Here is a 15,537-nt window from a genome sequence, read left to right as displayed (position 1 = left end):
TAAATCACAAATATTTCAAACACTCCTGTGTTCTTCCTCAGTGTGAGGACAACTGACAGAAAATACAAAGTAAAGCAAGTATAAGGAAATGGAAATTAAAATAACAATAGAAGCTAATTAAAGGCGGCGTATAAAGATACTTAATTTGGAATAAACAATGTAGATAAAAGCTGAATAAGGGCCTGGGAACCAAGAAGAAAATTAAGCATACATAAAACACCATAAGCAGTAACAATGCCTTTAAAAACATGTTTGGGGTGGCCCTGAAGCGGCCAGCCATTAACCCAGATCGATACGAGGGCAAGGTACCCTGGCGGGAATATTTTGCTCATTTTAATTCATGTAGAGTAGCCAATGGGTGGACTGATGAGAAAGCAGCTACGTTTCTGGCTGCTTCTTCAAAAGGACCAGCACTGGGAGTGTTGGGAAATTTTCGGGAAGGGCAAAGTGACGTACAAAGAATTGGTAAATTCTTTGGAACGCCGATTTCGAACTGCCCAACAGGCAAAAAATTATCTGTTGCAACTTATGTTACGTAGGCAGAAAGATGGTGAGACTCTGCAACAATTAGGACAGGGGGTACGTGAAATGGCGATGCGGGCCTACCCAACGATGTCTGTTGATCAGAGGGAGGGATTAGCCTAGGGTCATTTTATGGAGGCTGTGGGGGACCCTGATGTACGAGAAGGGATTTTTGAAAATTTGAATGAAGCTATATTGGCAGCATTGAACATGCAGGGATTTCAACAGTTGGAGAAAAAAATTGGGTGCCTTTTCAGGGCCGAAAAACATGTACATGCTGCACGGGAAGAAGAAAATTATTCAATGCGGCTTAATAGTAGAACGAACCCTGTCCCTGTTGTCAGATAAGTTAATTGAACGGCCACTGAGTAAAGGGACTGGTTATTCCTGAGAGTATCGGGACCAGAGGAAACGGAACGAGGGTTGTTGTTACCGTTGTGGGGAACCAGGCATTTCTTACGAGATTGTAAAGTACCACGGCAGTCAGGAAACGATGGCCAACCAACCCCAAGGCCCAAGGGAAGGTTGGAAAGCAGAGCGGGCCAGTAAAATCCAAACTTAAACTAATATGAGAGTTAACAGCTTATAATCCTGTGTATAACCTGAAAGATGGGTTACATGTGAAGGCTGTAGTAGCAGGGACAGAAACAAATTTACTCATTGATACTGGGGCAACAGATACTTCGTTTACTTCCTTATATTACCAGATTAGTGCAGATAAGCGACCACAGTTTAGGGAAAGTCAGGTCAGAACTGCATCAAGCAGATGGGAAACCAATAGGTACAATTCGAAGTGCTAGATTGGAAGTGAAAGTGGGCAAAACTTTCACTTTGGTGGTTACATTTGCAGACCTAAAATTAACAGGACTCTTAGGCATGGATTTCCTTTAGAATTCTGGTGGAATTCTTGACATGGGGACATTAGAGCTATGCCTAGGGGAGGAACGAGTTAGTTGTCTCACATCCGAACGTGGTACTCGTGTTTAAGAAGGAGGGTACGAAGCGGTTCTGTGTTGACTGTCGGCGACTTAGAGAGCAGCTTAGCTAAGTCGGCTAATCTGGTGATAGCCACAGTGTGCGCGCTGAACCGTGGAGATCTCTAGGTCCCCGGTTCAATTCCCATCACTGCCTCTCCTTGTGTTTCAGCTAGAGGGCTGAAGTACAAGTTACAAGAGCGCACCGTCTTTCAGATGAGACGTTTTAAGCCGTCGGTCCTGTGTGCATTATGGCCCATGTCCACGTTAAAGAATACAGTACACTCTTCGGAAAAGAGTAGGGGATTGTCTCCCAGTTTACTGCCCAATCACTAACAGAAGGACCCACTGGAAATAAGTCTCAGACTTTCATGGGCTGCCCTTGGTGTTTACACTGAATAAATCCAATCCAATCCAATCCAATCTAACGATGTAACAATCAGAGATGCGTACCCTATACCCAGAATTCATGATTTCCTTGATGTTCTCGCCGGTGTGCGATAGTGTTCAACACTGGATTTGGCCTCTGGTTACTGGCAGGTGGAACTGGATGAGGATGCCCAGAACAAGTCTGCATTTGTTGTACGTGTTGGACACTACAACCTTTTGCAACGCACCTTCTACATTCAAGAGGTTGATGGAACGTGTTCTTTGCAGTCTCCAGTGGGAAGTGTTGATAACATGTGGAACATGCGGCCTGTACCCCGTAATGCAAGTGATGTACTCAGTTTTCTCGGCTTGGCTTCATATTAAAGGAAATTCATTCAGGATTTTTCTGTTTTGGCAAAACTATTGTTCCAGCGTACAGAAAAAGTCCTGTGTATTTGAGTGGGGTGAGGCCCAACAGGGGGCATTCAAGGTACTTAAACAAAAATTACAAGAATCTCCCATTCTTGCATATCCTGACACCAATGCTGAATTTATACTAGATACTGACACCAGTATCTTTCAAATTTTGGTATCGGTGGAGTGTTATCCCAAGTGCAAAAACGAGTTTTGGCATACGGAAGTAAAACGCTTTAGTAAAGTGGAACGAAAATACTGTGTGACTAGGAGGGAACTTCTCGCCCTAGTGTACTTTCTCAAATACTTCCGGCAGTACTTTTACAGGAAAAAAATTACTATCCGGACAGATCCTGCATCGTTACGATGGCTATTGAACTTTAAAAACCCAAAGGGGCAGCTAGCCCGATGGTTTGAGGTGATCAATGAGTACGACTTTACAGTGATACACCGACCTAGAGTCAAACATGGTAATGCCAATGGATTGTCGAGAAGACCATGTAAACAGTGTGGACGTGACGAGGAAGGTCAACAGATTTAACTTAGTCATGCGATGCTGACTCGATTAGAGCCAGAAGTACAAGAAACTGTATGGGAGGATGTAGATCCGGCAAACAGAGCCTATTGGCTGCTTTGGGACGTATTACTGCTATAAACAAATAGTTGCATATAATATAAATCAAGATAGCCGTTAACACTGTTAAATTATATAATAGTCATCAAGCTATGCTACACGATGTATTATTATGTCCTTTATTCAAACACTGATTTACCTTTCTTTGATGATTATTATATAAGTATTTGTTTCTAGCCATAATTATTGTGTAACGGAGTGTATCCAGTGGTATTTGAATCTGTTCACCCATGAAGCCTCTGTGGTCTAATGGTTATGACGCTCGCCTTGACAGCGAGAGGTTGCAGGTCCAAGTCCCGCCAGAGGATTTACAACAAAAGACATTGTGCATTTATGAAGTTAGTGAAAATACATCATAAAGGCCTGTCCAGACTATCACATTTCTGTCTCTTATACACATCTAGATGTGTATAAGAGACAGATTGCAAAGATGGTGTTAAAGTGACAAATGAAGAAAATTGTTTCAGAAATACCTCTTCAACTATGTTTTTGCTGGAACCTGAATTGTAGTCTTTTTCTAACCTGTGAAGTAGCTTCTGGAACAACCCATTTGTGCTAAAGGTGAAAAAAATAATCATGTGATAAAAGTAGAATACTGTACGGAGCTTTGGAATAATCATATGGGTTCAATTCCATTTTTATGGAAAAGTCAAATCAAATCCACTTCTGTTAAACTTTGTAATACAATTTGATTCACAGGGCCCATAGACGTACTGTAAAGTCAAGTAGAGCTGTGACATAGTGGTTAGGTGCTCGTCATCAAATCCTAAAGCCCCGGGTTCAAATCATAACAACTTTTTGATCCAGAAACACTCCTTTCTCTAAAACAAGCAATAACTACACAGGCCACTCTGTATCTTGGTTGTGACTGTATGCATTGTGTTTCTACCTTTATTGCAGTAAAGTTTGACTTTTACTTACTCATTTGCTTCAAGTAAACTATTAATATAATCATCCAACTCAAAGAAACTGCCAAAATTACATAGTTCCTACAAATGAAAGAAACATATAAGCCTAAAAATATAGTACAATGAAAATAAGTTGACAATAGCAACAAAAAATATTAATTATATAAAAAATATTGAATAAAAACATATCATTATTAAAAGCAATAATTAGTATCTATTTGTAAAAAGTAGTGCTTATCCCACAATTCAACGTGTCCCACAAATGCACATGTTCACATACATTTACACTATTGTTTTGGTGGGACCTTAGGAACAATATCTAATGAGTACTAACCTGTAATAAAATCATGAGGTAGAGAGGATTTGACGTCTGCTCTTTGCCAATGACCTTTGGCTCCTGAGTTGACGACAGCTCCTTACCTCTGACCATCAACATTGCCCTGGATATCTCCTTTCTTAGCACAGCATCCAGAGGTGCAATGGTGAGCATTTTGAATTTTTTCTGTTCAACTAATTCCGTAATGTTTTCAGTGTCAGATGATACTGTTGACACAATATAATGCGCTCCATCTGGGAGGCTGGTAGGTAACCAATAAAGAACCTAAAATTGTACAAAAATTCCATAAAAAAGGACATTTAAAAAATACATTTTATACTACCAGTACATAGAATTAATAAATTCATATCAATTTTTAATAGAACTGATAAGATAGAGATTCTAATAAGACTATATACTATAAGGGATCATGAAAAGGTTACCACGCCCTCTGGTGGTAATGTCCTTGTCCACCCTTGATTTTTATATCATGAATACAGCCCTATATATCATCAGGGTCAAGAATTAAGGTTTTCGTCTGTCCAGATTATCCCATTTTTTTAATAATACACTGATGGCCCATATATGGTCATGATGTGATGTTTTCATGACCATATTTAGGCATGTCACATGTTTTTTGTTAAATAAAATTTGATAGTCTGGGCAGGGCTTCAAAGGGGATACATGGGGCTCTGTGGATCTGCCCCTGCAGCATTCTCCAGGCATTATCATTTCTATCAAATTTAGAACAAAAAAAAAATCTTTTAATAAGGCTACTAAGCTTTCCATAATGCTGTACCTTTGCTGTTTTCCCTTCTCTTTTTATTTTATTCAAAGCGTCTATGATGATTATCAGGTGATTTCTCTTTGCAACAACCTTCCCCATCAAAGAATGCATCTCATTTTTGAGCTCTTGCACTCCCATGTCAGGTCTGAGGGTGGAGTCTGCCTCAAGCAGATACTCTAGTTCCATACACAATCTATGTAAAATGTTTCTATTATCTGAACAAATGAAATGGATTATTTACTTTGAAATATACTTACATACATTAATACACACTTTCACACGTATGCAGGAATGCACACAAATACAAAACATTTACAACAAAAGACATTGTGCATTTATGAAGTTAGTGAAAATACATCATAAAGGCCTGTCCAGACTATCACATTTTATTTGAGAAAAACATGCCTAAATATGGTCATGATGTGACATCACATCATTACCATATATGAGGATATCTTGATTAAATGGGCATACAACAGCTTTTATCTAAGAAAATTTGATAATCTGGGCAGAGCTTAACTACAATTAAAATCATGATAATGAAAAAATTGGGGCTGTAGTGAGATACTTTCCTTCAGACTCCAGAGTCACAGGTTTAAATTTGTCAAAAATATTACAATAAAATTAATATTAATAATAATCATTTTCAACTAATTAGCAATTATAGTCTGGTTTTGAATACACTATATGAAATAGAAGTCAAAGGAGGCATTATTTCCTGAAAAAATTGCCGGAAGCCTGCAGGGCTGAAGGCAATTTTTGAAGGAAATAATGGTTTCTTCCTATGGCTTCTATTTCCTATAGTGTACGAAATTTATACTTGACTATACAGTATTAAATTGCTTTATAAGTCAGTTGTGACATTCATCAACCTTTAATCAAACTGCTGGTATAGATACGCTATATCATAAATCCATAGTGCTTATAAATCACTGTGCATTTGTATTAGCTGCACATATTAGAATAAATTTGTTAGTAGTACAAACACTGACACTCTGCGCACAGCTCTTCATGATACAAAGATGAATAAATTGATGGTTAAAGAAGTTTATTAGCAGTTATTAGGCAGGCCTAACTTCCTGGCAGACATTTGTTTAAAAAATTATATGCATATGTAAACATTATTTTGAATTACTTCAGTGTTGTTTTTTTTTTGTTCTTTTATAAGTCAATCACTTTGTTATCTCATAGCTATTTAATGCCTTTCTAGGCCTTCCCTAGGACAGTCTAGGCTTCATTTGTGTTCACCAGCGCCATAGAGCCAGATTTGTTAGGTTCACTGTGTGCATTCCGAGCTTGGCTAAAATAATCCATCGCGCTGTACTTGTATTGTTATGTGTTTATACACTTATAAACTCAGGCACAACAAGTTCTCTATAGGCTATTTTATTAAGTGTGTACTCAGTGAGTGTATATTTGAGAATGATACTATATTGCAAAATAGGCATATACAGTACTAGGGGTGAATAGGGTCAGGAGTGATTTATCATCTACCATTAAAGGCTATGGCAGCCTGTGGTCTACTTTAGAGTGGGTTCATTGTAGTGGTCAAGTTACCATAAGTATACTAATGCCACAGTACTATAGTAAAATCACCCCAGCTTTGAGATTTTTTGCACAAGACGCAAACAATTGGAAGTATTATATCGATATAGTGATCAGTTGGGAATAGGAAAATTCAATGCAAGTGATGACATCACCTCTGACTTATAATAATTATTATTTTCTTATCATTGTATTTATCCTTGATCACTGGATACAGAATCAATTATGCAAGTGTAACCTCCTCCGCTCCATGGGGAGTATTCCTATTTTTTGCATGTAATCAGCACTACTAATTTCATAACGAATCATTCACCTCCTACCAGGTACCCATTGCTCCAGGGTGAAGAGAGGCAAATGCAGATAAGGTGTCTGGCCCAAGGACACAAGCAGTGTGAACTCCAACCTTCCGATTGAAAGCCCAATGCTTAGAACACACTGCGCCACAGGCTGCGCCACAAGCTACCAAACTATAGTATGATTACCTGTACTTTTACTTGATGCTCCGACAAAATGGTAAATGATTGCCGATGCGGGAAACTTCTGCTGGAACGAGATCAAGAAGTTACTTAACAAGCAAGTTTTGCCACTTCCTAAAAGAAATAACAAAAATAATAGAACAATACATCTAACAAGAAAACACATAATTACTACTTGAGAAACAATATTACACATTACCATTAATATTAATAAAAGTAATATTAATATTGCAGCAGAAGCTGCTGCTGAATATTGATATTGCCATTGCTATTGTTATTGTATTTGAAAATGAACTAAGAGGAACTCGACTTCCTAATATAACTCTCAGGTTATAATAGTATACACCGTTATACATTTTAAAACTTGATCACACGACGGTAACTAATAACTTGCAGAATCATTGTGCTGAATTGCGTATGGGTGTGGTCTGTGACTACCAAGCCGCCATAAAGAGATGCTTATATTAGCTACATGTTCACATTATTCTACAGTACAATGACATGGGGCTGAAATGAACCCCAACATCGTGGTAACCCTCTAGTCCTCCGAAAGATGCAATGGGTTCTTTAAAGTGCACTCAATCACACACAACTTTTTGAAATTAATTTGTACAGTATTGTATATTTTCAATGTTTTTAAAAATGTTTATTGTTCCCATAAATTTGAATAATTGCTTGTATAGATATTAATACTGTAATTTTATTGTACCGTTTTATGTTCCTGGGGTTGTGAGCACCACTTGTGGTGTTATGGCACTAAGTTTCTGCGCAGCCCCTGGGCCATTTGTGCCAATAAATTGAATTAAATTAAATTAAATTAATGAAACACAGCATCGGGGTACTCTTCCGAAATGCACACGAGCCAGATGTGTGCACTGGACCTTCATTTGAAGTCTTGGTCTACCAGACAAACCCATAGCGAGGAGCAGTTTGATGTTTTTGCTGATGTTACGGCTGTAGACCGACACTATTACTGTTATTATTTGAAGAAACGCCCCGCTTTGAAGAAATGTCCTTGAATAAATGCCCCCTAAACGAAGTAACATTATTCTCAACAACTCTATTAATGTTCTACTACAGAAGAATTACAATTTGTTGGGATCGATAAGTATTATGATCACGCAATAACACACTTGATGGTAATTATGTGTTATAGTACCACATTTACTGTGAAATTAAGTTTCGTTTGAGTACATATATATCCATTTTACACCAAAAAAATAAACAACTTCCTTGAATAGACGCATCAATCAAATAAATTCGCCCTCAAAAACAATAAACGCCCCGTAGCGTTTATTCGAATAAATACGGTATATTGACATAATATGTGACGATCAGTCAGTTCTTACCAGGTAGTCCAGTAACCAATGTATGTCTCTGCATACTTCTGTTATGTTCTGGTGAGACATAGTCGTATAACTCCTGGTAGTTCTTATCAGCTCCATGGCATTTCCCTCCCATTCCTAGATGACCAAGGTAGTAAGCATCATGTCTTGACAACTCCTCCTCTCTTGGGGTCATTGCCCTTCCACCGTGGGCAAGTAAATTGTCTTTGAGGTAGTGGTGGACAGCTTCATACATCAACCGGGCTCCTTCAGCTGGGGTGTGGTAGCTAGTATGCAAAGCCAATACCTTAAACATTATACAAGAAGATCATTCATTTTAAACTTTTGCAATGATATGATGTAACCACCATTTTGATTCAAAGTGCCACAATAGCGCAAAAAAAATGCGCTATATAATACTAAATCATGTATTGATACTGTTTGTTGTTATATTATTTCTGTTTTAATATACATGCCTTTGAATGCTTTGAAATGGCTGAACTACTCAAAAGAAAATAAATATTTACTATCACAAGGCTCTATCATTATGGCATATCATAGGCAAGTCAAATGGCAGAACAATAGACCTTTCCGGGCTGTCAATCAAACTTCCAAGTAACCAATCAGAACAAGGCATATACGCGCTGTTTACAAACACGTTTTCCACACAAACACACACGAGTTACGAGTTTGTGCAGTGCGAGAAGCGACGTCGATGATATGACTATGCAGTAGGAAACCTTTACCGTGAAGCCAAAAAAAGAGAAAAAAAAATTGCCTAGGCCTACTGTCAGTGGAATATGGCTTGTGGAAGACGGCATGTCCTATATTTCAACAGGGTAAACAAGCATACAGCTCAACGGTAGGATTTCATTTTACACATCTAGATGTGTATAAGAGACAGGTATAGATATTAATACTGTAATTTTATTGTACCGTTTTATGTTCCTGGGGTTGTGAGCACCACTTGTGGTGTTATGGCACTAAGTTTCTGCGCAGCCCCTGGGCCATTTGTGCCAATAAATTGAATTAAATTAAATTAAATTAATGAAACACAGCATCGGGGTACTCTTCCGAAATGCACACGAGCCAGATGTGTGCACTGGACCTTCATTTGAAGTCTTGGTCTACCAGACAAACCCATAGCGAGGAGCAGTTTGATGTTTTTGCTGCACATATTCCTGATGTTGTTCCTGTCTCTTATACACATCTAGATGTGTATAAGAGACAGATGATGTTGTTTGTGGGACCTTAGCAACAATATCCAAGGGGCGGGGCTTAGCGGAAAGGTCTATTAAGGCAGGAGCACTGGTTTGAGTGGCAGTTTATGGTTCTTTATATTATTAAGGACTATAAACAGTAGGTCCTGTGTGCACAATTGACTCATGCGCACTATAATATATCCAGTACATCTTATGATACAAGTACTGTAGGGAATAAACCTGGTGTACTGGTCCATAAAGCACCTACTGTGAACAGATAAGGGTAGCGGGCACCGGTTTACTGGGTATCTCAGTCACGAAGAGACACTTAGGGAATGAGAAAGTTACTTTACGAGCTAGTCCATGCTTCATGCAACTTGAGACTCTTGTGTAAAGTGAAGTAAAAAATAATCGCATATTTAAGCCATTTAAATATGGTAATTGTGTTTGTATGACAATTTAGGCAAGACTTTTCTACACTATGTTAATAAGGAAAATGGTTCTACCTAAATAATCTTTGGGCAGAGAAAAAAATCAAAATAAAATTTTGAGAAATTAATAAAATGTGAATAAGTGTAGTAAAATGTAATTGATGGCATACTTAGGTACTCAATATCGTAACTGTAATGTAAAAAATGTGATTTTAGCCATGTAAATGTATATTTATATAATTTGGAAAAAAAATATTGGCAGTAGGTGGGATAAAAATTAGAATTATTTTTTTCTTTTCTGAATTTTCATATTTCTTAAAAACAAAATTAAATTTTATTCACACTTATTATTCAGGCCTGTTTTCTAATCAAAGTACAAAAACTCTTTGGCTGTCTGGAAAATGAAATTATGACATTGCTGGTACACTAACCATCGTTAACATTATTTATTTCAATTTTTGATCTTTTATTTCAAAACAATAAAACAATTTACAAATTGGTAAGATTGGTCATAGAGTATAACAACTGTATTGCGACACAAAATTGTTAAAAAGCCTATACATTTAAAAACCAAAAGAAAAAAATTCACTAAATATACATTACAATCTAAAAATAAAAGAACATTGGACGAGCCCTGACCGAGAAAGGTAAAAAGGGAAGAAATACCACAGGAACAGATCATTTATGAGAATTCTTGTCAAATGGGATCGTGCTATTTAGAAAAGGCATGGTTTTGCACTTTATAATTTATATTTATTTGAACTTTGAAGAGCCATGTTGTGATATCTGTCATTTAGAGTAAAACCATTGAGAGTGGCGTACAGATCTAGAGGCAGTTGGAGCAAACTTCGTACAGAGTTTGTCCCTACGGATGCACCTGTAGATCTTTCAATTTGTTCATCATGCTGTTGAGTAAGACCAGGGTGCCACAGTGGAACCCACTACTCAACAGAAGGAAGTACATAAAATTTAAATGCGCTTCAAGTTCAGAGGCGTTGAGACCACCTCTCTTAAGGGGCCATATAAAAAATATTTTACAATTTGATTTAGAACAAAGAGCATCAGCATTGCTTCTCCAACATTATACTTAGAAGATTGGCAGTATGGACAACTGGCAACATATTGTTTATTCATACCTGATCTTTTGTTTCAGACACTTTTTCTTTCAAAGCTGTTAGCATCTCAGCAGCATTAGGACCATCACATGTTGGTGTAAACTTTCTTGCACTTCTTCCATCACCCTCTTTCTCAAACTTCATTCTTTGAGATTCATCATATGCCTTCAAGAAATTAACAGACCAAGAATTATAAAATATTTATATAGTTATATGTATTCCTACCTTATCTATACATACTGTAGCTGTGAGTATTTCATGGTCAATAGTCCATTTTGCTAAGCCCCACCCTTGGATACTTTTGCTAGGTCCCACAAAACAATAGAGTGAATGTATGTAAACATATTCATTTGTGGAACAACACATTTTGTTGGACATGCACATATTCCTGATGTTGTTCTGATTGGTCAGTTGTTAAGTTTGATTGACACTCAAGAGAGGTTCAATGCTCAGCTGGGCCCTACTGTGGGAGAAAATTATTGTAAATTTAGTGTTAGTAGAGGTAGCGCCCTCTATAACTGTGTAGGTCAAAGTGTGTATCGAGGTGAAACGACAACAACTAACGAGGACAAGGAACATGTTTGACATAGGTCTAGGCCTATTGTAATAGTTTGTTAGTTGTTTGAAACACAGAATTCATGGATGCAAGAAGGTATATATCATAACTTAGATTATCGTTTATTAATAATAGAATACATATACAGTATAAGTCGTCAGTTCATTAGCTACATATTTTATAATAGTTTTAAACTGTTTCTTATTCATTGCAGTTTTCACAAAACCACCAGTAACCATTGCACACTCTGCAGTTATTGATTGATATTAAAACGAGGTTTTAGTAGAGACCCTTGCATCTAGTTATCCGAGTCTCCGGGAGTTACAATAAACTCTACCAGTATATTTCTACTCAAAAGGTTACCCAGTATAAAGAAGAAAAAAAATAATTAACTCCGCCAACGAAGTTTACAGGTGGTTATACTCTTGCTTGGTTTTTTATTTCAATGTCACAATCAATGAAAAACTATTTTTTTATCAAAATAGTTTTAGTCACAAGCTTGTCAAACATGGTCACAATGCTCCATGACCAAAGATCTCATTACCTCCGCCAATGAAGTTGGCAGAAGGTTATGTTTTTGCCTCTGTTGATTTATTTATTTGTCTGTTGGCATATTTGTGTGAACAGCCTAAAGCCCATAGTTTTTAACAGAAATTCGTCAAACTTGGCCACAATGTTCCTTTACCTAAGGTCGATCTAGAGCTGATTATTAAATTTTTGAAGGGTCAGGGTCAAAGGTCATGGTCACAATCAACGAAAACCATTTTTAAAAATTTATTTGTGTAGTTTTAATCACAAACTTGTCAAACGTGGTCACAAAGTTCCATGACCAAAGACCTCAAAGTATTTGAATGTTGAAAAGTAAGGTTTTAAGTTCAAGGTCACAGTCAACAAAAAACGATTTTTTTTTTTTTGTAAAAGTTTTTATCAGAAATTTGTCAAACTTGGCCACAATGTTTCTTTACCAGAGATCTGGAAGTGACTAAATTTTGAAGGGTCAGGGTCAAAGGTCAAGGACAACATGATCGAAAACTTGTATAACTTTTTGCCATATAGAGGTATGTGTGTGTGCTTATATGGGCTCACATGACCATTAATTTCAAAGTGATATACTGTACAGTATGTAGAAGCAGTTTAGTGTAGTGGTAAGAAAAGTATTTTCCACACTACCATCCCTGGGTTCAAATCCCAAGGAGTCTACTTGTTTTTTTGTTTTTCTTTCCCATTTATACTGAGGAGGTAGGCGGAGGTATGCTCTCTCCTAGTACCCTCTAGTGAATTATGATTTGGTCTTATTCTTTGGTCTCATTATTTTTGGCAAAAGTATTCTTCCATCAAAATTTACCTTATCACGAAAGAAGAAACATGCGGGTCTTGCTCCTGGATTGTTGAGATGGCCGTGAAGGAACTCAAGTTCAGTGACAGACCGATCCCTAAATGATGCCAGCCAAGGATAGGAAGGTAATGCAAAATCAAATGTCTTTTGCAGCATTTCATCATGTAGTCCATGCCACCCGTACCGCTGTTAAAGTGATAAAAATCAAATCAGTTTGGGTAAGTATTGACTTGAAAATAATATGAAAATTTCAGGAACTAAAACAAAAACTGAACGATGAACAATTACATAGTTAGCTCTACTCTGAAGCAAGTCGAATGGCAGAGTGGTTAAGGCATGGGTGCCGCAACATACAGCCATAATATCGGCGTTGTTGCGAAATAAACAAGTAGAATAGAAGTCAGGCAGTCAAAAATGAGAAACTGAGTTTGACACACCTGACATTCTTAAGTTCAAGGGTGCGTGCCACCAATTCAATATCTGACCTCTTTCTTTGGTTCTAACTACTCTGTGCATTTCCTCCCTTCTTACCTTCTCTGTGATCAGTTGGACCACTCTCTAGGGAATGAGGACTGTTGTTAGGGGGAAGATTTGAACGTTACACACTGGGTCAGACTGTCCTCTATTATTCAAAGAGGTGTTCTGTTTCGAGAATAAAGGCAATTAGTCGGTTTACCCAGATAAGTATTCACAAAATAGACTAAATGATACAAATAGGGTTTCCACTTATAATGGGGATTCTTCCCACATGCTCCACACACTTGCCTGGATATATTCTGCACTGTATAAATGTATTCTTGTTGCATTTAATCTATGTTAATGTTTAAAGTATACTATTTTACTTGGTGTTGTCTTTGTCAACAGGGGATTTGATAAGGATATCTCTTGCTGACATTTTTTTTTATTTGCATATCCTGAACAACTGCTCAACAACCTTTTTTTTTTTTTCTATTTTTAACTTGTCAGATGTTTCCTACCTGTCCAAAGAACCCAACAACTATATCAGATCGATCCAATTCCCGCAGACAAATGGCAATAGTAGCTGCTTGCGCTGAGTGCTCTGACGTGATACCCCATCGCATGTCCACTGGTACAAACTCATACCCAGCACTAGAGCACTGATGGGAGAGCTTCGGCCAATACTTCTTTGTCAGTTCTTCACGTTCCTCCTCAAGACCACCAAACGGAGAGCTAAAGAAAACTCTGGCAATTTTTCGTGCACTGGTTTTGTTTTCTGTTGACATCACTAATCAATTTCCTTGCCACGATGTGTAATTATCTAGCTACAAATAAAAACCCAAATAATGATCAATATGAAAAGAGTAAAAACAAATTTGAATAGCAACCTCTTAAGTCACAAAAAATGAAAAAAAATAATAGCATGTTAGATAGGTTAGGGGAGAAGTAGAGTAATGTCCAAGACAAAAAGGCCAATGTAGGTGGGCAAGGTGAAAGCTTTGCTCAGAACCCCTTGGATAAAGGGGGCCCTGGAAGAAGATATGACAATTAGGGATTTTAAAGGCAGACCGATTTTAAATTTTTTCCAACAATCTTGAAACAAAAATGAAATTGTTTCTCTCTCCGAGTAAACCAATTGTTTCTGTACCATAGCACTTGATGCTTTTTGGAACTGTTTTTAATTTATGTACCGTAGTTTAAGTCAAAATTATTTACAACTTGTTTTCTTTCCTTTTATAAAGCGCATTAAGGCTTTTTGCGAAATGTGCTATATAGAAGAATGGAATTATTATTATTTGTCCTGTGTGTGCAAAATATGGCAATGGGTTGTTAAAAATTTCAAGTACTGTATTAGTAGAGATTAGATGGGTAATTTTTAGGTAAAACTGCTTTTTAAACCTCATCTGAGTCAAGTGGCCAAGCAGTACGGCAGTGCCACCACTAAAAAGAGTTCAGTTGTTAGAACCAAGTCCCTTAGATAAAGACTTTAGAATAGAGGACCAGTGTATATCTTGATCATGTGCACTTTAATGAACTTATTGTATCTTTTGTACAGAGTAGGTGGTTACTTCAATGCTATGGTTCATTTCAGCTCCTGTCGAGGAATAATGTGCACCAAGTGCACAGACTGTCTCCTTGGAAAAATTAGGCCTGGAAATCCATCTGCACATTTCAGAAAATCCATGTGAATTTTGAGCAAAATTAGGCCTTGACCTATGGGTCTATATCTATATGTTCATCGCTACCGTATTACTAGTAGAAAATACAAAAAACCTTAATGAAATCGCGCTATAGGCCTGTAAATGCTGTAATGTGTGCCAAATACAATTCAATGTGTGTATGCAGTAACTAAGATTCAGCCACCTATTTTCCTAGCAATTTGCTGTGAAAATTTGAGCATGTTTTTGAGTTATGGCATCATCAGCTGCTACACTGTCTTAGCCAGCCTAGTTTAAGTGCCTCTATATAAGTAAAGCTGCTAGTCACAGAACCACGATATGTAATTCAGCACATCAATGATGCTGCAAGTATTATTGGTGATCCGCAACTAGTGCGGATCACCTATTGTTATTGTCAGGATCATCATCATCTTCATCTTTTTTTTATTCTTCTTTCTTTCTCCCCTTTTCTGTTCGCACGATATCTCAAAAAAATGCCACGAGTTACGC

At 37.4% G+C, this 15,537-nt stretch overlaps 1 protein-coding gene across 3 annotated transcripts in view; it reads right to left on the bottom strand.

The window, feature by feature from the left end:
- The window catches only part of LOC117123759 (TPR repeat-containing protein DDB_G0287407-like), a 41,102-nt gene that overhangs the window by 17,061 nt on the left and 8,504 nt on the right, over positions 1-15,537 (bottom strand). For 2 of the 3 annotated variants that reach the window (XM_033269766.1, XM_033269768.1), the window contains exons 2-10: positions 13,888-14,193; positions 12,920-13,096; positions 11,040-11,183; positions 8,295-8,577; positions 6,952-7,059; positions 4,937-5,139; positions 4,156-4,422; positions 3,835-3,902; positions 3,387-3,468 (exon numbers count right to left, since the gene is read on the bottom strand). In XM_033269766.1, the coding sequence (XP_033125657.1) occupies positions 3,387-3,468; positions 3,835-3,902; positions 4,156-4,422; positions 4,937-5,139; positions 6,952-7,059; positions 8,295-8,577; positions 11,040-11,183; positions 12,920-13,096; positions 13,888-14,154 (1,599 nt within the window). In that variant the 5' untranslated portion in view covers positions 14,155-14,193. The remainder of the gene's footprint in view (positions 1-3,386; positions 3,469-3,834; positions 3,903-4,155; positions 4,423-4,936; positions 5,140-6,951; positions 7,060-8,294; positions 8,578-11,039; positions 11,184-12,919; positions 13,097-13,887; positions 14,194-15,537) is intronic. The other variant, XM_033269767.1, reaches the window with a different exon arrangement.

The sequence above is a fragment of the Anneissia japonica genome, unplaced genomic scaffold (assembly GCF_011630105.1).
Source record: "Anneissia japonica isolate Jap-2015-1 unplaced genomic scaffold, ASM1163010v1 scaffold7096_len229077_cov162, whole genome shotgun sequence".
Classification (NCBI taxonomy): Eukaryota; Metazoa; Echinodermata; class Crinoidea; order Comatulida; family Comatulidae; genus Anneissia; species Anneissia japonica.
Note: the sequence above shows the minus strand (reverse complement) of the source record. Positions and strands in the feature narration are given on the sequence as shown.